Here is a 23,217-nt window from a genome sequence, read left to right as displayed (position 1 = left end):
GGGGTTGGAGGAGGTCAGACACTGCCCTCATGCCATTTTTACAACTGGTTTCTACAGTACCTGTTATTTTCCAAACATATACATGTGCAAGTTTTGCCAGTATTACCTGAGTTTGAAGAAATCAAAACAGGTCACTCTCAACTTGTAACTGCCTCCCTTTACCTCCTTCCTCATCATAAAGGGGAACCATTCTCCACACCCAAAGGAAAAACAAAAGTCAACTACATGACTGTCTAACAGTTACAGCAACACTTACGTGCAACAGAGTCTATTAAAGACTAAGCAAACTCAGTCTGCAACTGCGTTTAGATTAAGGAATCACGGGAGATCTTACGACACCAAGGAAACAGTCCCTTCTCCAGTACTTCTCCACTTCCAGGGGCTTTGAAATGGCAACGATATCTCTTAGACACATGTCTCTAAATTTCCAGGTACTCCGAAAGTCTTTGGAAAAATGAAGAAAAACTCCCAAAAATACTCACTTGTAAGAGATTTATCCAAAAAAATGGGCATTGCCAGTCCAAACTTCTTTGAATTTGTATCTTAAGACAATTCAGGCATTTTAGTCAATTTGAAAATTTTCTCAAAGTATCATTTACAATATAACTTTCCAATTAAGAGTTTTTTTGTTTTTTTTTTTAACATACCCATTGCCCTCGAGTTGATTCTGGCTCATAGCACCCCGTAGGACAGATCACAACTGCCCCCACAGGGTTTCCAAAGCTGTAATCTTTACGGAAATAGACTACCACATCTTTCTCCCATAACATACTTAAGGTATGTTTTCTATTTATTTTCATAATAAATTTTGGTATTTTTGAGGTATAAAATAGGTTTCCAGGAATGGAGCCTCAGTTTATAACATTGTGGCTACAGTAAATTAGGGTTTGACTTATATGAACTTGATTTTTAACTTACGACCTGTTAGGTCATAAGCAGGGAATCACTTCCTCAAGTGGTTCTCAAACATCTGTTCCTGAATTAGTTTCACTAGAGTTACCTGGGATGGTTGAATGGTTTGACTTTTTAAAAAACAAATTCACAGAAAACCAAAACCAAAAACCAAACCCAGTGCCCTCTAGTCGATTCTGACTCTTAGCGACCCTAGAGACAGGGTAGAACTGCCCCATAGAGTTTCCAAGGAGCGCCTGGCAGATTCGAACTGCCGACCCTTTGGTTAGCAGCTGTAGCACTTAACCACTACACCACCAGGATTTCCAAAATTCCCAGAAGCTAATAGTTAAGACGGGGGTGTTATGACATAGGACTATAATTGATAATCAAACACTACTACTATAGGGTCGCCATGAGTCGGAATCGACTCAACAGCAATGAGTACTGCTATGTATTTTTATTTAAGGGGTCAATGAAGAGTTCAGGAATTTAACAGGGTAAAGTGGAGCTCAGATCTAATTTCGCCATCATCCTAAGAACTGACCTAACTAATACATCAATAGGGGGGAAGCCCTGGTGGCATACTGGTTAAGCAGCTGCCTGCTAACTGAACGGTTGGTGGGTCAATCCCACCAGCCACTCTGCAGAAGAAAGACATTGGTCAGCTTTCATAAAGATTTACAGCCTTGGAAACCCTGTAGGGCAGTTCTACTCTGTTCTATAGGGTCTACTGTGTCCTATCATGATGAGTCGAAATTGACTCGAAGGTAATGGGTTTGGTTTTTATGAATAAGCTTCCTTGAGTTTCAGATTCAGTTAGAAAGCATTATATCACTGTTTTTGTATTTTTTAAAATTACACGATAGTGACCCTTGAAATATTCAAAGAATATTTTACTCATAGGTCTTGAAACTGTGTATTAGATGTTGAAGTCCTAAGTCTCAGTAGACTTACCTCCAATATTCCTATTCCTTAATGTCTTCAATCTATACTGAGAAAATCGGGAAAAAAAAAAATATGTCAAAGGGATGAAAATAATATTTGTGGATGGGGGAGGGGAGGGATTGAGTCAAGGTCAATCATATAGATTATTCTATCATTATTGATGATCACTGAATACAGTCCTTGATGTTTCCATACCCAGCACATTCAGATTCAAGTTTCTCTACCTAATTGTCAAGCATTGCTTTATTAACACCCAAAACAAACTCCTAGGAAGAAATGGTGAGTTCTTTTCTGCCGATGTCATTAGCTCCCTTCCATTGTGGCATTTTGTGTACAAATTACAAATTCTGCTTTACAAATTATGAGGCAGAAGGGACACAGCTTGACTTTTCAGTTTCCAGGTGGAGCTTGCAGCAGGGGAGCTAGAACAAACTTTGGACTTCGAAATAATCTGACCCACAAATCACCAAGGAAGAAGAAAATTAAACCTATCCAGGGCAAGCCTGAGGCAAAGCTATGAAGTTTGAACATGAAGATTTGTGCTTAGCTGGTAAACCTCCTTCCCTTCCCACCCCTCAATACATTCTGCTTGTGCTTCTGTGCAGGCTGCCCTTCCATCTGACATTTTTTGTTGTTGTTGTTTAACCTGGCATCACTCTCTTCATCACAGCTGATCACCTCACCAACTTTTCAAGCCCATATCTCTTCCTCCCACTCACTGTTAATACTGCACACATTTTAACTTAGGCTATGAATATTGTAATTTATTCCAGAATAGAGACTTTAACACCAATACTTTAAATCTGTCAGGTAGGAGAGAAAGAAGTCCCAAAACAGGTTGGGAGTGGAGAAATTTGGCAACAAGTAGTCAGCTTTGGCACTGCTCAGTCATGCTGGGTGGCCACTGACTTCACTTCTGGAGAGCAGGCAAAAGTAAGTAGAATGTGGAATAAATTTCTCAAGTAATTTTACTGATGATCTTTCTATTGAAGAGAAAGCATTACTGAGCCTGAATGATCCCTAGTGTTTATGTACACAGCCTTGTGTCATCAAATGACTGCACACTTCTTGCCTTCATTTTGCTCTTACCAGTGTAGTAAACTAAGTTTGATGGCTACGTTGTTTATTTTGATTTGATAGACAACATGATTTAGTAACAGGAGTCAACAGCCTAGACAAAGGAGTCAAGATGAGTTCCAGGTTCTGCAGTTTTCTTAGAGCTAAACTGTGGCCAAATCACTAAATTTCTCTGAGTCTCAGATTCTTCTTCTGTAAAATAGAAATTAAAAATATCCCATATCATTTTTCTGATAATTAAATAGAAAAATGAACATGAAAGTGCCTGGAAAAATATAAAGTGTTGTTAGGTGCTTCCAGTTGATTTCGGCTCATCTCAACCCCATCTGACAGAGTTAAACTGCCCCATAGAGTTTTCTAGGCTGTAATTTTTATTATAACGAAATATGCAAAGAGCCAAAGTTAGAAATCAAAAGGGAAGAACTCAGCATTTCCCAAGCTGAAAGAGCTGAAAGAAAAATGAAGCCTTGTGTTGCAAAATTACTGGATTCTATGGTTAAAATATTGAACAACACAGGAAACATCAAAAGATGATGGACAGAACACACAGAGTCACTGTACTGAAAAGAACCGGTTGACATTCGACCATTTCAGGAGGTAGCATATGATCAAGAACTGATGGTATTAAAGGAAGAAGTTCAAGCTGCACTGAAAAAAAAAGGCACTGGCAAAAAAATAAGGCTCCAGGAATTGACAGAATACCAAATGAGATGTTTCAACAAATGGATGCAACACCAGAAGTGCTCACTCATCTATGAAAGAAATTTGGAAGACAGGTACCTGGCCAACCAACTACATCAATATTTAAGCCCACTCCAAAGAAAGGAGATCCAAACGCAGAAATTATCGAACGATATTAATGTCACACACAAGTAAAATTTTGCTGAAGATTATTCAAAAGCGGTTGCAGCAGTACATTGACAGGGAACTGCCAGAAATTCAAGCTAGATTCAGAAGAGAAATGTGTGTGGAAAAAGGGTTATCACTGCTCACGTCAGATGGATCTTGTTCGAAAGCAGAGGATACCAGAAAGATATTTACCTGTGTTTTATTGACTACGCAAAGGCATTCAACAATGTGGATCATAAAAAATCATGGATAACATTATTAAAAAAATGGGAATTCCAGAACATTTCATTGTGTTCATAAGGAACCTGTACATAGATCAAGAGGCAGTTGTTTGAACAGCACAAGGGAATACTGCGTGGTTTAAAGTCAGGAAAGGAGTATGTCAGGGATGTATCCTTTTACCATGTTTAGTCAATTTGTAGAATAAAGAATTGGTTAATGTTCAAACATTTCAGGAGGAAGCATATGATCAGGAACGGATGGTACTGAAGAAAGAAGTCCAAGCTGCACTGAAGGCATTGGTGAAAAAACAAGGCTTTGGGAATGGACGGGATACCAACTGAGATGTTTCAACAAACAGATGCAGCACCGGAAGTGCTTACTTGTCTACACCAAGAAATCTGGAAGACAGCTATCTGGTTAACTGACTGGAAGAGATCTCTATTTGTGCCCATTCCAAAGAAAAGTGATCCAACTGAATGTGAAAATTATTGAACAATATAATTAATATCACACACAAGTAAAATTTTGCTCGATCATTCAAAAGCAGCTGCAGCAGTGTATCAATAGGGAACCACCAGAAATTCAAGCTGGATTCAGAAGAGGACATGGAACCAGGGATATCACTGCTGATGTCAGATGGGTACTGGCTGAAAGCAAAGAATACCAGGAAGATGTTTACCTGTGTTTTATGGACTATGCAAAGGCATTTGACCGTGTGGATCATAACAAATTGTAGATAACATTATGAAGAATGCGAATTCTGGAACACTTAATTGTGCTCATGATAAACCTGTAGCAGACCAAGAGGCAGTCATTTGAACAGAACAAGGGGATACTGCACGGTTTAAAGTCAGGAAAGGTGTGCATCAGGGCTGTATTCTTTCACCATACTTATTCAATCTGTATCCTGAGCAAATAACCTGAGAAGGTGGACTACATGAAGAAGAATGGGGCATGAGGATTGGAAGAAAACTCATTAACAACCTGCGTTATGCAGATGACACAACCTTGCTTGCTGAAAGTGAAGAGGACTTGAAGCACTTACCGATGAAGATCAAAGACCACAGCTTTCAGTACGGATCACGCTTCAAAACAAAACAAAAATCCTCAAAACTGGACCAATAAGCAAGATCATGATAAACAGAAAAGACTGAAGTCGTCAAGGATTTCATTTTACTTGGATCCACAATTAACACCTATGGAAGCAGCAGGGAAGAGATCAAAAGATGCATTGCATTGGGCAAATCTGCTGCAAAAGACCTCTTTAAAGTGTTGAAAAGCAAAGATGTCACCTTGAAGACTAAGGTGTGCCTGACCCAAGCTATGGTGTATTCAATTGCCTCATATATATGAGAAAGCTGGACAATGAATAAGGAAGACCGAAGAAGAATTGATGCTTTTGAATTGTGGTGTTCGAGAAGAATATTGACCATATCATGGACTGCCAAAAGAATGAAGAAATCTGTCTTGGAAGAAGTGCAACCAGAATGCTCCTTAGAAGCAAGCATGGTGAGACTACATCTCACATACATTGGACATGTTATCAGGAGGGAGCAGTCCCTGGAGAAGGATATCATGCTTGGTAAAGCACAGGGCCAGTGAAAAAGAGGAGGCCCCTCGACAAGATGGACTGACACAGTGGCTGCAATAATGGGCTCAAACATAACAGGGATTGTTAAGATGAACAGGACCAGACAGTTTTTTGTTCTGTTGTACACAGGGTTGCTATGAGTCGGAACCAACTCAGCATCTAAAAACAACAACAACACAGACTGGGAAAAAAATTTCGGCTACGGCTTATCCAATAACAGTCTAATCTCTAAAATCTACAAGATACTGTAACATCTCAACAACAAAAAGACAAATAACCCAATTAAAAAATGGGCAAAAGATATGAACAGACACTCCACCAAAAACACATTCAGATGGCTAACAGAAACATTAGGAAAGGCTCACGATACTTAGCCATTAGAGAAATGCAAATCAAAACTACAATGAGATACCATCTCACCCCAACAAGACCGGCACTAATACAAAACATGCAAAATAATAAATGTTGGAAAGGTTGTGCAGAGACTGAACGCTTATACACTAATGGTGGGAATGTAAAATGGTACAACCACTTTGGAAATCTGTTTGGCACTTCCTTGTTGTTGTTGTTAGGTGCTGTCAAGTTGGTTCTGACTCATAGCAACCCTATGCACAACAGAAGGAAACACTGCCCCATCCTGCATCATTCTCACAATTTTTGCTATGCTTGAGCCCACTGTTGCAGCCACTGTGTCAATCTATCTCTGACCCTCTTATTTTACCAAGCATTCTGTCCTTCTCCAGGGGATGATCCCTCCTGATAACATATCCAAAGTATGTGAGACATAGTCTTGTCATCCCTGCTTCTAAGGAGCATTCTGGTTGCACTTCTTCCAAGACAGAATTGTTCGTTCTTTTGGCAGTCCATGGTATAGTCAATATTCTTCTCCAACACCACAATTTAAAGGTGTCAGTACTTCTTTGGTCTTCCTTATTCATTGTCAAGCCTTCGCATGTGTATGAGGCGATTGAAAACACCATGGCTTTGGTCAGGCGCACCTTAGTCCTCAAGGTGACATCTTTGCTTTTCAACACTTTAAAGAGGTCTTGCAGCAGATTCGCCCAATGCAATGCATCTTTTGAATTCCTGACTGCTGCTTCCATGGACGTTGATTATGGATCCAAGTAAAATGAAATCTTTGACAACCTCAACCTTTTCTTCGTTTACCTTGATGTTGCTTATTGGTCCAGTTTTGAGGATTTTTGTTTTCTTTACGTTGAAGTGTAATCCATACCGAAGGCTATGGCCTTTGTTCTCTATCAGTAAGTGCTTCAAGACCTCTTCACTTTCAGCAAGCAAGGTTATGTCATCTGCATAATGCAGGTTGTTAATGAGTCTTCCTCCAATCCTGATGCCCTATTCTTCTTTATACAGTTCAGCTTCTCAAATTATCTGCTCAGCATATAGATTCAATAGGTATGGTGAAAGGGTACAACCCTGACACACACTTTTCCTGACTTTAAACTATGCAGTATCCCCTTGTTCTCTTCAAATGAATGCCTCTTGAACCACGTACAGATTCCTCATGAGCATAATAACTGTTCAGGAATTCCCATTCTTTGCAATGTTATCCATAATTTGTTATGATCCATACAGTAAAAGGCTTTAGCATAGTCAATAAAACACAGGTGAACATCTTTCTTGTAGTCTCTGCTTTCAGCCAAGATATATCTGACATTAGTAATTATACCTCTGGTTCCACGTCCTCTTCTAAAACCGGCTTGAATTTCTGGCAGTTCCCTACTGATATGCTGCTGCAGCTGAGTGATCTTTAGCAAAACTTTGCTTGCATGTGATATTAATGATATTGTTCAACAAGTTCCACATTCAGTCAGATCACCCTTCTTGGGAATAGGCAAAAATACAGATCTCTTCCAGTTGCTTGGCCAGGTAGTTGTCTTCCAAATTTCTTGACATAGAGGAGCGGGCACTTCCAGTGCTGCATCCATTTGCTGAAACATCTCAGTTGGTATTCCATCAATTCCTGAAGCCTTGTTTTTTGCCAATGCCTTCAATGCAGCTTGGACTTCTTCCTTCAGACCTGATCATATGTTACCTCCTGAAATAGGTGAACATCGACCAGTTCTTTTCAGTATAGTGACTCTCTGTATTCCCTCCATCTTCCCTTGATGTTTCCTGCTTTGCTCAATATTTTACCCGTAGAATCCCTCCATATTGCAACTCAAGGCTTGAACTCCTTTCTCAGTTCTTTCAGCTTGAGAAATGCTAAGCATGTTCTTCCCTTTTGGTTTTCTATCTCCAGGTCTTTGCACATGTCATCATATTTTACTTTGTCTTCTCGAGCTGTACTTTGAGATCTTCTGCTCAGCTCTTTTATTTCATCTTTTTTTTCCCTTTTGCTTTAGCTACTCAACGTTCAAGAGCAAGTTTGAGAGTCTCTTCTGACATCTATTTTGGTCTTTTCTTTTTCTCCTGTCTTTTTAATGACCTCTTGCTTTCTTCATGTATAATGTCCCTGATGTCACTGCACAACTCATCTGATCTTAGGTCATTGGTGTTCAATGTGTCAAATCTGTTCTTGAGATGGTCTAAGTTCAGGTGGGATATACTCAAGGTCATACTTTGGCTCTCGTGGACTTGTTCTAATTTTCTTCAATTTCAACTTGAACTTGCATATGAGTAATTGATAGTGTGATCCAAAGTCTGCCCCTGGCCTTGTTCTGACTGATGATATTGAGCTTTTCCACAGTCTTTCCACAGGTGCAGTTGATTTGATTCCTGTGTATTCCATCTGGCAAGGTCCATGTGTATAGTCACCATTGGCAAAAAAAAAAAAGTATTTGCAATGAAGAAGTCGCTGGTCTTGCAAAATTCAATCGTGATCTCCAGCATCATTTCTATCACCAAGGCCATATTTTCCGAATACTGATCCTTCTTTGTTTCCAACTTTTGCATTCCAATCACCAGTAATTATCAGTGCATCCTGATTGCATGTTTGATCAATTTCAGACTGCAGAAGTTGGTAAAAATCTTCAATTTCTTCACATCTTTGACCTTAGTAGTTGGTGTATAAATGTGAATGAGAGTTGTATTAACTGGTCTTCCTTTCAGGCATATGGATATTATCCCATCACTGACAGCGTGGTACCTTAGGATAGACCTTGAAATGTTCTTTTTGACAAAGAATGCAACACCATTCCTCTTCAAGTTATCACTCCCGACATAGTAGATCATATAACTGTCCAATTCAAAATGACCAATACCAGTCCATTTCAGCTCACTGAAGCCTAGCATATCAATCTTCATGCATTCCACTTCATTTCTGACAATTTCCAATTTTCCTAGATTCATACTTTGTACATTCCATATTCCGATTATTAATGCATGTCTGCAGATGTTTCTTCTCATTTTGAGTCATGCCACATCAGCAAATGAAGATCCTGAAAGCTTGACTCAATCCACCTCATTAAGGCTGACTCTACTTTGAGAAGGCAGCTCCTTCCCAGTCATATTTTGATTGCCTTCCAAACTGAGTGGTTCATCTTTTGGCACTACATCTGACAATGTTCTGCTGTTATTCACAAGGTTTTCACTGGCTAATTCTTTTCAGAAGTAGACTGCCAGGTCCTTATTCCTAGTCTGTTTTAGTCTAGAAGCTCAGCTGAATTCTGTCCACTACGGGTGACTCTGCTGTATGTGAATACCAGTGGCATAGCTTCCAGCATCACAGCAACACACAAGCTCCCACAGTATGGCAAACTGACAGACATGTAGGGGGGTGCTTCCTTAAAAAGCTAGAAATAGAAGTTCCATACAATACAGCAATCCCACTCCTTAGTATACACTCTAGAGAAATAAGAGCCATCACACAAGTAGATATATGCACACCCATGATCATAGTAGCACTGCTCGTAACAGCAAAAAGATGGAAAGAACCTAGGTGCCCATCAACAAATAGATAAACAAATTATGGTACATACACACAATGGAATGCTACACAACAATAAAGAACAATGATGAATCAACCAAACATCTTACAACACAGATGAATCTGGAGCGCCTTATGCTGAGTGAAATCAGTCAGTCACAAAAGGACAAATATTGTATGAGACCACTATTATAAGAACTCAAGAAAAGGTTTAAACAGGGAAGAAAACATTCTTTGAGTGTTACAAGGGTGGGGAGGAAAGGATAGGGGAATTCACTAACTAGACAGTAGACGAGAATCAGCTTAAGTGAAAGGAAGAACAGCACACAATACAGCATAAGTCAGGAAAACTGGATTAATGCAAAAGCTAAGAAGTTTCCTGAACACAACCAAACACTTTGAGGGACAGAGTAGCTGGGATTGGGGTCTGAGGACCATGGTTTCAGGGACATCTAGGTCAACTGGCATAACAAAGTTTATTGAGAAAATGTTCTGCATCCCACTTAGGTAAGTGGCATCTGGGGTCTTAAAAGCTTTCGAGCAGCCATCTAAGATGCATCAATTCGTCCCAAACCACTTGGAGCAAAGGAGAATGAAGAACACCAAAAACACAAGGAAAATATTACCCCAGGAGACAAAAGAACCCCATAAACCAGAAACTCCATCAGCCAGAAGAACTAGATAGTGCCCCGCTACCAAAAATGGCTGTCCTATTAGGGTACACAACAGAGAGTCCCTGACAAAGTGAGAGAAAAGTGCGGTGCAGAACTCAAATTCATGGGAAAAGACCAGACTTAACAGTGTGACTGAGACTGGAGGAACCCCTGAAGCCATGGCCGTTGGACACTCTGTTAACCCAGAACTCAAACCATTCCTGAAGCCCACTCTTCAAAAATTTAACTGGACCATAAAACATAAAATAATACTCGTGAAGAGTGTGTTTCTTAGTTCAAGCAGATACAGGAGACCAAATGAGCAGCTCCTGTCAGGGAAGCAGGATAAGAAGGCAGGAAGGGAAAGGAACTGGTTGAATGGACACAAGAAACCTGGGGTGGGAAGGAGGAGTGTGCTGTCACATTACAGGGATTGCAACTAATGTCACATAACAACATGCATATAATTTTTTGTATTAGAAATTAACCTGAATTGTAAACTTTCACCTGAAGCACAGAAAAGAAATCAAAGGACATATTACATTGGGCAAATCTGGAGCCCAAGACTTCTTTAAAGTGTTAAAAAGCAAAGATGTCACTCTGAGGACTAAGATGTGCCTGACTCAAGCCATGGTATTTTCAATCATTTCATCTGCATGTGAAAGCTGGACAATGAATAAGGAAGAACAAAGAATTGATGCCTTTGAATTATGGTGTTGGCAAATATACCATGGACTGCCAGAAGAACAAACAAATCTGTCTTGGAAGAAGTATAGCCAGAACGCTCATTAGAAGCAAGGATGGTGAGACTTCATCTCATGTACATTGGACATGTTATCAGGAAGGATCAGTCCCTGGAGAAGGACATCACGCTTGGTAGAGGGTCAGTGAAAAACGGGAACACCTTCAATGAGATGGACAAAGTGACTGCAACAAGGGCTCAAATAGCAATGATTGTGGGAATGGTGTAGGACTGGGCAGTGTTTCATTTTGTTGTACACAGAGCACATAACTGACTTGATGGCATCTAACAACAACAACAGCAATCTTTATGGGAGCCGAGTACCAGGTCTTTCTTCTGTAGAGCCACTGTGTAGGTTGGAACAACCATTGGAACAACCAATCTTTGCTACACATAAATTCATCAGTTTCTGGCCTCAAAGGATTTAACTCTGCAGTAACTCATCTACTTCTTCTTAACCAGTCACCCTCCTTGAGAACAACTTATAACATTCATTTGTAAAAAAGATGACTCGAGTTAGGGCTAGAATAAAGTTTACTGTCCCCCAAAGGAACAGGATCTATAGGTTTGGCCTAGTGAAGATACACAAGAAGCAAGTGAACTGACAGCCCTCACACTTATAGTCTGAAGAAGAAATAGCTGAATTCTTTGAAAACTGGTTGGTTCACTGGTACAAGCTGTTTCTAATCAATAGATTCCCAGGTGTGGAATGCCATTAGATTATCAGCATCTAATAGGTGCATGAACTCAGTGTCAGGGGTGAACAGCTGTCTCACATCTAAACTTCTAAAGAGTCAGTAAGCAAATGTAAACCATGTTTTCTGAAATTAGTTCTGGTAATTCTAATACTGTATTCAACATTATTACGCCATAGAGAAAATTTTCAAATACACAGGGCACTCTGCAAATACAGGATTCAACATACCACTGGAAAATTCAAAAGGGAGAATTTTGTTTTATTGTAACCACTAAATGCCAGTGCATAGAAATATCTCTCATAGTGGATCTGGTGTTGAATAGCTTGCACAGGATTACCATAATTTTCTCTATAGAGATGAGTTAATCCAATCAAAGAAAGCAAACATGAAATGATCCAGTACTTTTTCTTTCTTTTTTAAAATATTTCTGCCTGGCACCAGCTGGACTCAACCGAACTATGGGCCCAATTTTCCTCTCCAGTGGTGAGAAGTGAGAAAAAATGATCAAAGACAACCTTTTACAGCACAATATACATTTAAATACTAAGTTTCAAATTACACTTTCAGAATAAAGTTTCCATTATGTCCTGTACTTGCAAAATGACTGGTTTCCAACAAAGAGGGACTCATCTGGCCCACTCTCCCCGCAACAGGACTACTTTTTCAACTTGCCTCAACTTGCCTTGAATAAGGTAACTGATTGCATCGATTTTTACAAGGTTTAGTTTATGTAAATGCTTAGAGCTCTGTGGTAAATTTGTGTCCTACCCAGGATATGGATCACCTTGGACTATCTGCAACTAAAGCGAGTTTACTCTTAGGCAAGAACTTACTTTGTGCTTCTGTGGGGTGTCCCCCTCCACAGCAGTATGCTGAGTCCTTATGTGGCACTCACATTGAGTAGCTGATGTTTCCTGGGGGTCAGTTTACGGGCACCTAGCCCTGAAGCCTCCCTTGACTATTCCAGAGTTAACTAAGTCTACCTCTATGAGGAAGCGGCTGCCTCTCAGTGAAGGGAAGGACATACACTCGACGACTAGCTTCAGCACCATGCAGGTAGTTGTCCTCTCATCTTAAAACCTTTACTTACATTTATCTTGAAATTCTTAAAAACCATTTTTTAGGGGGAGATAAGATTCATCCGTACTTAATAGGTGGCTGCTTTCCAAAAGCAATAAAATGGTAGCTTTTTACAGAAGTTTTTCAGCCTTTTTGTCACAGGCACAAACCTCGTACACCTGTCGCTCCAAGGCGAGCCCAGGGCCCTCGGCGGGAAGCCACGCCCACATCTCTTAGTGCCCCGCCTCCTCATTAGTGGTTCCAGCCAATCCTATAGACGCTATGACGAAGCTCAGCGCTTTCGCGAGACTACAACTGCATCCTTAGCTGGGCTTTAGCCTTGTGGACTTGCGCAGAAGAGACTCTTGAAGCCATCGCGGGAGAAAGGGGGCGTGGCGCCTCCGACGTGCGCGTTCGCCTTGACCCCACGCTCCAGCGCGCGCCCGGCACCGGGGAGCAGTGGTTACTGGGCGCTCCCGGAACCCCAATACAATCCAGCCTAAAGCGCGCGTGCTCCCCCCGGGTGGATTCTCTGTTTGATGGTGAATGCGACTCCGGGATCTGCGAAGGCGTTAGAGGGATCCGGGCGTTGGTGCTGAGAAACCTAAGAGTTTTGGATAACCAGCCAAGGTAGGGTGGGTGATGGTAGGGTCGGGGGTCAGAGGTTGGGGAAGGAAGGCATCTCTGGCCTCCCGGGTCACGGAAGGAGGACTCGGGGTGTCCCGGGGACTGGAAGCTAAAGGCTGAGCGGAAGCCGCAGCGCGAGTCTCCCCCACCCCTTCCCCATCCCGACGCGCGGGCCTCTCGATCCCACAGCTCTCCCCGGCGGAGCTGGGGACGGGGGTCCGTGGGAAAGGAGGCGGTGTTGCTTCCCTTGGATTGGGGTTGCGGTTTTTTGTTCCAGTGACCACACCAGAGTGTCCGAGGGGCCTCGTCGCGCTCCTCGGCCTAGCGGTAGCTCGTTTGCCTGGCCTGCTAGCAGCGATCCGGCGCCGACAGCCCTGCTCCGACTCCTCGATCCGCTTTTGAGTCCTTTGGAAGAGAACTGAGTGGGTGTCTCCATTCGCCGCAGAAATGTCCTGGAGGCGGGAAAAGAAAAGCTAGACGCCTAGCTTCTTGGTGTGCGGGATTGTAATGTAGTAAAAGGGGAGGCCAAGGCTTCTAAATGAGTGGCTTAAAGTTCTGTTATATTCGCGTCAGAATCACCCTTGCACTACATTTCTGCTGAGGTACTTACTAGGTTTATCCATGAAGATCTGGTGTCTGATGATTGATGGTCACTCTCAAATAGCAGTATTAGTAAGAAATTACCATTAAGCTTGTGCCTTTTTTCCAAATGACTTGACAGTATCCACAGTGTTGGGTGTTCTTCTGCTTGTATTTAGCTTGAGGCTTTAACGGAGAAGAAATAAAATCATTTAAAAGTCATTACCGTTGTGCATGGCTTCGCCCTGAGTTTGAGTGACTCCAGAGCAGCGAACAACAACCACTATTTTTAATTATTCCAGTGGGAGATGAAACTTCTGTGAATAGAGTGGATCCACAACATCTGTATGGTCACGGAAAAGACTGGTCACTCATGCTGAAGCAGAGTAGCGGTGAGCAGCAGTGGAATAAGTGTGTCTGTGCTGGAAAACCTGCTTTTTCTAGAGCTTAGAAGCACCAGTAAGCTTGCAGATGAAGGGAATGAAATAGTTTGCTTTTCAGAGAATATTATGTATTCCTTTGGACCAACTTGAAAGAGCTATACTTTTAGAATTATTAAAACAAATCATTTGTTGAGAGCCTTTTTCAAGTTTATGTGACTAATGTCTGTTTTAGAGTTCAAGAGATGAAATTCAGGAGCCCTGGTGGCACAGTGGTGAAAGCATTCTCTGCTAACTGTAAGGTCGACTGTTCGAACCCACCAGCTGCTACTCCAAAGTTGCTCCACAGGAGAAAGATGTGGCAGTCTGGTCCCCTGAAGATTTACCTTGGAAAACCTGTGGGGCAGTAACCTATAGGGTTACTATGAGTCGGAATCAACTCAATGGCAATGGGTTTGGTTTTTGGTTAGTGGCACAGTAGTTAAGTGCTTACAAACCAAAAGGTTGACCTTTTGAACCCACCCAGCAGCTCCCTGGGAGAAAGTCCTGGAGATCCTGTAAACATTACAGCCTAGCAAACCCTGTGGGGCAGTTCAGCTCTGTCACACAAGGTCACTATGAGTCAAAATCAACTCAATGGCACACAACAATGGGTGAAATTACTCTCAATCTGCGGAGTTATCCCTACAGAAAAAGGAAAGATTGTTGTAATGCTGTGTTGTTGAGTGAGCATTTCCGCCATCAATAATGATTTGGGTTTCTTTCATTTCTCTTGCCTAAGGTATACCTGGAGCCCTGGTGGCACAGTGGTTAAATGTTTGGCTGCTGACCAAAAGGTTGGCAGTTTGAATCTACCAGCCGCTCCTTAGAAACCCTATGGAGCAGTTTTGCTCTGTCCTTTGGGTTTCTTTTTCCCTTTTTTGGTGAAGTACACATTGGTACAGCAGTGTGGCAAAATGTATACTCCTTGTTTTCCTTCACAGCTTAAGCCCAGACTTTCCAGGAATTCATTGTAATTCAGGATTTTGGTGTGTCTTTTAATGAAGAGACAATAGTTTGGGGAAAAAAAATCTGAATTTAATTCATGTCCACTTGTTGTATTGTCTTATTAACTTATGTTTCAGTTTATTTTTCTAGCAATCTGTCTTTGTTTTCTAGCAAACAGATACACTTCAGTCAGTTTACTCTCTCTCATTCTGGGCCAGGAATAGTAAAAAAAAAAAATAGTTTCATGTTATCTGTAGTCTTCTAGGAAATTCTGGTGGCGTAATGGTTAAGAGCTACAGCTCCTAACCAAAAGGTCGACAGTTCAAATCTACCAGGTGCTCCTTGGAAACTCTATGGTGTCATTCTACTCATCCTATAGGGTCGCTATGAATTGGAATCAACTCGATGGCAACAGGTTTTTTTGTTTTTGTTTTTTGGTAGTCTTCTAGAGTATAGTTAAACGAGAGTTCTTCAGAAAAGAAGTGTGAGTAAAGTACATTCAGTTCTTACAACAAGGGAAGTTGTTCAGGGAATTAGAGATCTTCGTTTCACTGTATTGAGTATGTCATTTTTATGCTGGCACTGACCTGGCATTGGGGTATAACACTGAATAGGATACTCTCCCTGCCTGGCTTTCAAGTAGTTCAAAGTCATTTAAGAACCCTGTAACAGTTGGGACAAGGAGGAGAGGCCCTAACTCAACTTGGCTGGTCGTGGAAGGCTCTCCAGGGAAGATTAGTACAGTAATAGGCGGAAAAGAGTGAAAAGAACATTTCAAGCAAAAGGTCTTTTACATTTAATCGCAGGGCAGTGAAAATGTGGTCCATATAGAAAATTGCACATAATCGTGTTTCTCCCAAACACTGACATTTAGCGAGGAGAAGGAGGAAGTGGAACCATCAAAGGCATGATACTTGAGGTATGAGGAAAACTAGGAGAAAGATATGCAGTGTGATTAGAGATCTGTAGCTTTCCTCTGGTACTTAACGTTTTAGCTGCCAGTTACCATAGTTATATGTAGCTTTGACTGAATGAGATCTTTGGTTCAAGAAGTTATTCCTGAGTAAGAGAACCCATAGTGAAATAATTAACCAAAACCAGGTTTAGTTTTTATTTTTGGATTATGTGTGTTTGCTCATTGGAGAACTAGAGGAAAGAAGAGCCTTGCCAGAAATCCTGGTGTTTACATTTTTTCAAATTATGATTCTAATTGATAAATACCTTGAGGCTATAACATTAAGAGAATCATTTGGAAGCAGACATGTGAAGGGCTGTGCAAGTTATTGTTGTTGTGTGCAGTAGAGTCTGTACTGATTCATACCGACTCTATATGACAGGTAGAACTGCTCTATAGGGTTTCCTAGGCTGTGAAGCAGCTCACCAGATCTTTTCTCCCGCAAAGCCGCTGGGTGGGTTCAAACCACTGACCTTCAGTTAGCAGTCAACCTTTGAGTTAGCAGGAGAATGATTAACCCCTTGTGCCAACAGGGCTCCTTGCACAGATTATTTAAAAGAAAAAACAAAACAAAACAAACTTGCTGGCTGTCAATTCCCTCTGGTAGTGACCCTATAGGACAGAATAGAACTGCCCGTAGAGTTTCCAAGGAGCTGCTGGTAGGTTCAAACTGCCGACCTTTTGGTTACTAAATGTAGCTCTTAACTACTTCGCCACCAGGGCTTCTTACAAATTATTAGCGGTATGCATATTCTAAAAAATACCAAATGGGCATTATCAGAGAACAGAATAAATAGTGGAAAGAATGTATTCTGTTTGCGTAATAACTCTTCTTACTGGATTGTTGTGAGAGGTAATCCTCTCACATTTCCTTAATGAGAACTAGTGATGTGACCATCTCTAGAAGCAGGGTGGGCTGGGCACCTGTTTCCCAACTACCGTATTCTTTGCAAGGAAAAAAGTTGATTTTTGATGGGCAGCTAGTTATCTATAAACAGGCTTCTCAAACTTGGCTGCACACTGGAATCACCTAGAGATTCCAGATAGTGGGGATGGATTCCAAATAATGGGGGTAGGGCCTGGGTGCCACCACCAGAGAGTCTGACTTAATTGGCTAAGGGTCTGTCTGAACATTAGTAATTTTAAAAACTCCCCCAGGTGATTCTGATTTGCATCCAAGTGTGAAAAGCACTGATGAGGGGTTCCCCATCCTGCGCATGAAAAAATGTTTTGTTGCCACCCACCCCCACCCCATATCTGCAGCCTTTGGTGTGCACAGCTCTGCCCAGTAAAGTAGTAGCATATATCCATACCTCTTGATTTGGGGTCCATCCATGTAATTTGTTTGGCCAGTGGAACCATAGTGGCTTTGACATTACCAGACATGTCACTTTTTGAAAAGTGCTGGTGTGACTGTATTTGTACTCTTACACCTCAGCTATTGCTATAAGGATGTTCCTAGGTTACCCTGCTGGTCCCAGGAAGAGGATGAGGACTACTTTAAGCACAGCCAAACTCCACTACACAAATGGAGCCTAAATCAGCCAACCATCAGCTAACCTGCAGATCCGTGGGAATCAATGATAGCTGTTTCAAGGATTAAAGAGCCCTGGAGATAAAGTGGTTAAGCACTGAGCTGCTGACTGAAAGGTTCACTAGGAACCTACCAGCCACTCTGTGGGAGAAAGATGTGGCAGTTTACCCACATAAAGGTTACAGCCTTGGAAAACCCTGTGGGCCAGTTCTACTCTGTCCTATAGGGTCACCATGAGTCGGAACCCACTTGACGGCTAGGGGTTTGGTTTTGGTTTTGAGTATTTTGGTATTGAGCATTGGAGTCGTATGTCATACAGCCTGTTTGTGGTAGTAGTTAAATGATAAGCTGGTATAGCTTAATTTTCAGAGTTCCAGCAGAGTGACCCAATTCCAGTATTCCAACCTATGTTCTAGGGAGAACTGGACAAAGGTAAATGCTTAAGAAATTAGGGGCTTCCTACATTATTCCTCCAAGGTAAGAAAAAAAAAAAGGTAAGAGAGGGGTTAAATTGCTTGAAAAGTAGTTAACCAACATTAGAGATAATTTGTAGTCCATTACCCACACATTTATAAACTAAGCACTGGCTGAGGGAATGGAATCTCATGACTGACTTACACCAGTGCTGATCAGTAGAACTTTTTTGCAATAAGGTGAATGCTCTATACCTGCACTGTCTGTCATGGTAGCCATGAGACAGAGAGTCCCCACAGTATTGCATTACAACTCCTCTTTGCTTGGCTTCCTCCCCGCAGTGTTGTATTAAAAATCCTGTTTCCTTTGCTAGGCTTCTTTCCCCCGAGCTTTGCATTTTAATCCTGCTTTTGCTTGGAGGTTGTACGGAAACCCCATTGTGCCTGCCATTGTGCCTGCGTAGTATGATTAAGAATGTTGCTGACTTAACTTCTGTGAACTCCCTACTTGTAAACCCCTTAGAAGTAACTTGTCTCTTCATCCTTGAGAGCCACCTTGGCGGCAGCAGCTCCGACTGACTCCTTTTCCTCGTACAATGAAATAGAGGTGCCTTTCTTGTTCTCCCACCTGGGTCTCTCCTTTATTGGCCAATACAAGTCAGGCAGAGCAAGAACCTGGGGTTTCTACCCAGTAACAGCCACTAGCGCCCTGGTGGCACAGCGGTTAAAGAGTTTGACTGCTAACCGAAAGGTCAGCAGTTTGAACCTACCAAGCCACTCCTTGGAAACCCTTTGAGGTAGTTCTCTGTTCTGTAGGATTGCTATGAGTCAGAATCGACTCAGTGGCAACAAGTTGTTTTTTTTTTTTTTTTCTTCAGTAGTGACATATAGCTTTCAATGTGGCTCATGTCACTGAGATGCTGAATTTGTAATACTAAACCAAAGCAAACCCATTGCCATCAAGTTGATTCCAACTCATAGCATCTCTATAGGTTAGAGCAGAACTGCCGCGTAGGATTTCCAAGGTTGTAAATCTTTACAGAAGCAGACTGCCACATCTTTGTCCTGCAGAGTGGCTAGTGGGTTCAAACCACTGACCTTTTGGTTAGCAGCTAAGTTCTTTACCACTGTTACCACCAGGGCTCCTTATTTATGATATTACTTAATTTATTTGGATTTAAATAGCCATTGCAGCTTAGTGGCTACCTTATTGGACTGCACAGACAGAAATCAAAATCTACTTTCTTGGGGCTGCAGAGGAAACCATGCTCCTTTGAGTCAAAGGACCATCATGTTCTTAAATAAAATAAAGGTACTGTCAGCAAGCAAAAGGGGTAGTTCTTAGGTAGGAAAGTAATATCACTCAAGTTTCTCGTATGGCTTTTGGTCTGTTCATATTTTCTGTTTTCTTGGGCTGTTTTTTCTAGATTTTTAAGTTTATTGGAATAAAACTGTTCTTAATATGCTCTTATGATTTTAAAATTCCTCCTGCAGCTCTGTTTTTCTTTCCTTTTTTTTTTTTTAGTAGCTTTATTAAGGTTTAATTTATGTATAACAAAATTCAACAATTTTTTGACGAATGTTTGTAATCATATAACCACCAACACAATCAAGAGCGTTCTCATCACTCCAAAATTTTCCCTCTTGCTTCTTTGCTGTTGCGCCCCACTCCTTACTTCATGGTCCGTGGTAACCACTAACCTGCTGTCTTGTCACTAGGTTTTGCCTTTTCTAGAATTTTATGCAAATAGAACTATGCAATATGCAGTCTTTCCCACCTCACTTCCTTCATTTAACATAATGGTTTAGAAATTGATCTGTGTTGTATGTCTCAATAGTTTCTTTCTTTTTATCAAGGAGTAGTATTCCATTGTATGAATATGCCACAGTTTATCTCTTCACCACTGGATGGATATTTGCATTGCTTCCGGTTTGGAGCTTTTATTAGTAAAGCTGCTATTAACATTTGAGTTTATAGCCTCTGCTTTTTGTATCCTATTTAAAAGATCTTTGCCTAACACAAGGTCACGTAGATTTACTCCTCTGTTTCCTTCCAGAAGTTTTATCATTTTATCTTTTAGTCTGTGATTCATTTTGAGTTAATTATTATATATAATGTGAAATAAAGGTAAAGGTTAATTTTTTTTCATATCAATTTTCACTTACTAAAAGGGATATTCTTTCTTTGTTGATTGCTTTTGAACTTTGTCAAAAATCAATTGATCATATATGTGTGGGTCTATGACAGACTGTCTTGGAAACCATGGTGGCACAGTGGTTAAGAGTTCGGCTGCTATCCAAAAGGTCGGCAGTTCAGATTCACCAGGCACTCGGTGGAAACCATATGGGGCAGTTCTCCTCTGTCCTATAAGGTCACCATTAGTTGGACTTGACTCAACGGCAGCGGGTTGTTACAGACTCTGTTCTGCTTTATTCATCTGTCTTTACCCCAGAACCATGCTGTTTCGATTACTGTAGGTGTAAGTCTCGGAATCAGTGTAAATCTTACAACTTTCTTCTTCTTTTTTTCAAAATTATTTTGACTCTTCTAGATTCTGGAAATTTCAATATAAACTATAAGATCAGTTTGCCAGTTTCATGCTCCCCCCCCCAAAAAAAAAACCCTGTTGGGATTTTTAATAAGATACTTTCATTCTGTAGATCAATATCAAGAAATTGACATCTTGGCAGTATTAAGTCCTACCAGTCCATGAGTGAGCATACCATCTCTCCATTTATTTACATCTTTAATTTCTACTTTTTTTTTCACTGTATGTATTGTTTGCCTTCATTTTATTTCTTCACATTATAAACTCTACAGTACATAATAATCGCTTTTGCTATAGTCATTAGCATGTGAGGATACTCAATATCATTTAGTCATTTAAAAAAAAAAATTATTACCTTTCAGTCAATTCCAGCACATAGAGACCCTTATAGGATAGAGTAGAACTGCCCCATAGGGTTTCCAAGACTGTAATCTTTACAGAAGCAGACCGCCGCATCTTTCTCATGCAGAGCAGCTGGTGGGTTCAGACTGCCAGCCTGATCTTTCCTTTAGCAGCCGAGTGCTTAATCACTGCACCACCAGGGCTCCTTATCTACATATACAAAATGTAATATTATTCAGCCTTGAAAAGTAATGAACTTTTTACTTTAAACTTTAAAAACAGTATACTAAGTGACAAGAGCCAGAAACAAAAGGCCAGACAGATATTGCTTGATTCCATTTTATGAAATGTTCAGAACTGAAAAATCTGGGCACAAAAAGTACGTTAGTGATTGCCAGGGGATGGTAAAGGGAAAACTGGAAGACAACGGACTTCTTTTTGAGGTGGTGGATATTCTGAAGTTCGATACTGATGATGTTTGAGCATCATTGTGAATATAATAAAACCCACTGAATTGTACATTTAAAAATGGTTGAAATGGTGATTTTATGGTACATGAATTTTATCTCAATAAATTTTTTTTTCAATCTAGTTGATCAGTGTGGATGTTCATCATACTGTTCTCTCTATTTTTATGTGTTTGAAATTTTTCAGAATAAAAAGTTTTTTTAAGTATTAGTTATTTTTTAAAGAAATTTAAAAAGGAGAAAAAAGCCTACTATATTTTCATTACATATTTTTTCTTTCTGGTGCTTTCATTTCTGTTGAGTAGATCTAAATTTCCACCTAACATTTCTTTCTGCCTAAGGAACTTCCTTTAATATTTCCGGTAATGCAGGTATAAAGATGATCAATTCGTGTATCTTTCGTTGGTCTTAAAAAAAATTTTTTTTTTTTTTTTTTTTGGCCTTCATTTTTGAAAGGCTATTGGCTGAATTTAGGATTCTAGGTTGGGAGAAGTGGCTATACTGGAGAGATAGGGCTAACTTGGAGAGATGTCCTGGCTTTTTTGCGATTTGATTACAGTGGGCCTTGCAGTGTTTGTCCTTGTGTTTACCTTGATTGGGTTTCATTGAGCTTCTTGGTTCAGTGGGTTATTTTTATCAGATTTGGAAAATTTGTGGGCATGATTTTTTCAAGTAAGAAGTGCTAGTGATTCAGTGGTTAAGCACTGAGCTGTTAACCAAAAGGTCAGCGGTTCGGACCCACCAACCACTCTGTGGGAGGAAGATGTGGCAGTCTGCTTCCATAAAGATAACAGCCTTGGAAACCCCATGGGACAGTTCTTCTCTGTCCTGTAGGGTCGATATGAGTCGGAATCAACTCAACAGCAACGAGTTTGGTTTTGGGTTTATGTAGTCCTGAACCGGTTCTTTAAAACACATTTGTCATTCTTTTCTAGATGTGGAGTAGAGTAGTTAGAGGTGGAAAGTTGGTGGAGACAGAGGGTTGGAGACTGCTCTCTGCTGATTTTGTCATTCAAAACACACTTTATTGTCTGTACTGAGTTAGAGATCATGATTTGATTTATACTTCTTTTGTATCTTCCCCTAAAATACAGCACAGTACTGAATACTTAGTGGGGACTTAGTAAATATCTGATTGGGTTTTATTTATAATTGGAATTATTGAGAACGTATCTTCAACTGCATTTGAAGCCAAATTTTACATGTTTATGCATCAGTTTTTTTTTTCAGCTACATGATTGTAACTGGTTGTAACAGGCAGCAACCATCGTTATGACTTTTTCTATGACTCAGTGTCTGAGTTGTTCTGTTTCATACAGGAATTAACAGTAAAGTTTAGGACCCACATCAAATGGAGTGCTTTCATTCCAGTTTCATCTTTTGAGATAACCAAGCTTTCTTTTTTCCCCCTCTACATTTTTCCTTCTCTTTCTTCTTTTATTCTGTCTCTGCCTCTTTTTCCCGATTGCCATCACCACCTTTTTCCCTGCCCAGTTTACCTTATCTGCTAATCCGTAGTAAGAAATACATTTGCGCATTTTAATTTTCCTCTTTTGTGGGAGAAGGTATTTTTCTCAGGGGGTTTTAAGGTATATAAAGGTCAAATGAAATTTTGTTAACTCTTTGGGATTATAAAACAAAAATGAAATTCTGTAGTGATAATGAGTTTAAGTGTTCCTGAAAACACTTCAAATAAGCATTTCCAGGCTATTTGAGATATTTACCTTACTATTATGCTGTTCATTATTTCTAGACTTTATTTTAT

General features: G+C 40.5%; 2 protein-coding genes across 5 annotated transcripts in view; one reads left to right on the top strand and one right to left on the bottom strand.

Annotated features, from left to right (window-relative positions):
- LOC135232908 (metabotropic glutamate receptor 1-like) overlaps positions 1-12,849 on the bottom strand; it is a 244,269-nt gene extending 231,420 nt beyond the window's left edge. The window contains exon 1 of the mRNA XM_064294909.1: positions 12,755-12,849. Within this exon, the coding sequence (XP_064150979.1) occupies positions 12,755-12,849 (95 nt within the window). The remainder of the gene's footprint in view (positions 1-12,754) is intronic.
- A 195-nt stretch (positions 12,850-13,044) lies between these two features.
- Positions 13,045-23,217, top strand: part of SHPRH (SNF2 histone linker PHD RING helicase) — a 102,720-nt gene continuing 92,547 nt past the window's right edge. For 3 of the 4 annotated variants that reach the window (XM_064291874.1, XM_003403884.4, XM_064291876.1), the window contains exon 1: positions 13,045-13,249. The gene's annotated coding sequence lies outside the window, so the exon portion shown is untranslated. Of the gene's footprint in view, positions 13,250-13,292; positions 14,218-23,217 lie in introns of those variants that run through there. The other variant, XM_023550835.2, reaches the window with a different exon arrangement.

The sequence above is a fragment of the Loxodonta africana genome, chromosome 1 (assembly GCF_030014295.1).
Source record: "Loxodonta africana isolate mLoxAfr1 chromosome 1, mLoxAfr1.hap2, whole genome shotgun sequence".
NCBI lineage: Eukaryota > Metazoa > Chordata > Mammalia > Proboscidea > Elephantidae > Loxodonta > Loxodonta africana.
Note: the sequence above shows the minus strand (reverse complement) of the source record. Positions and strands in the feature narration are given on the sequence as shown.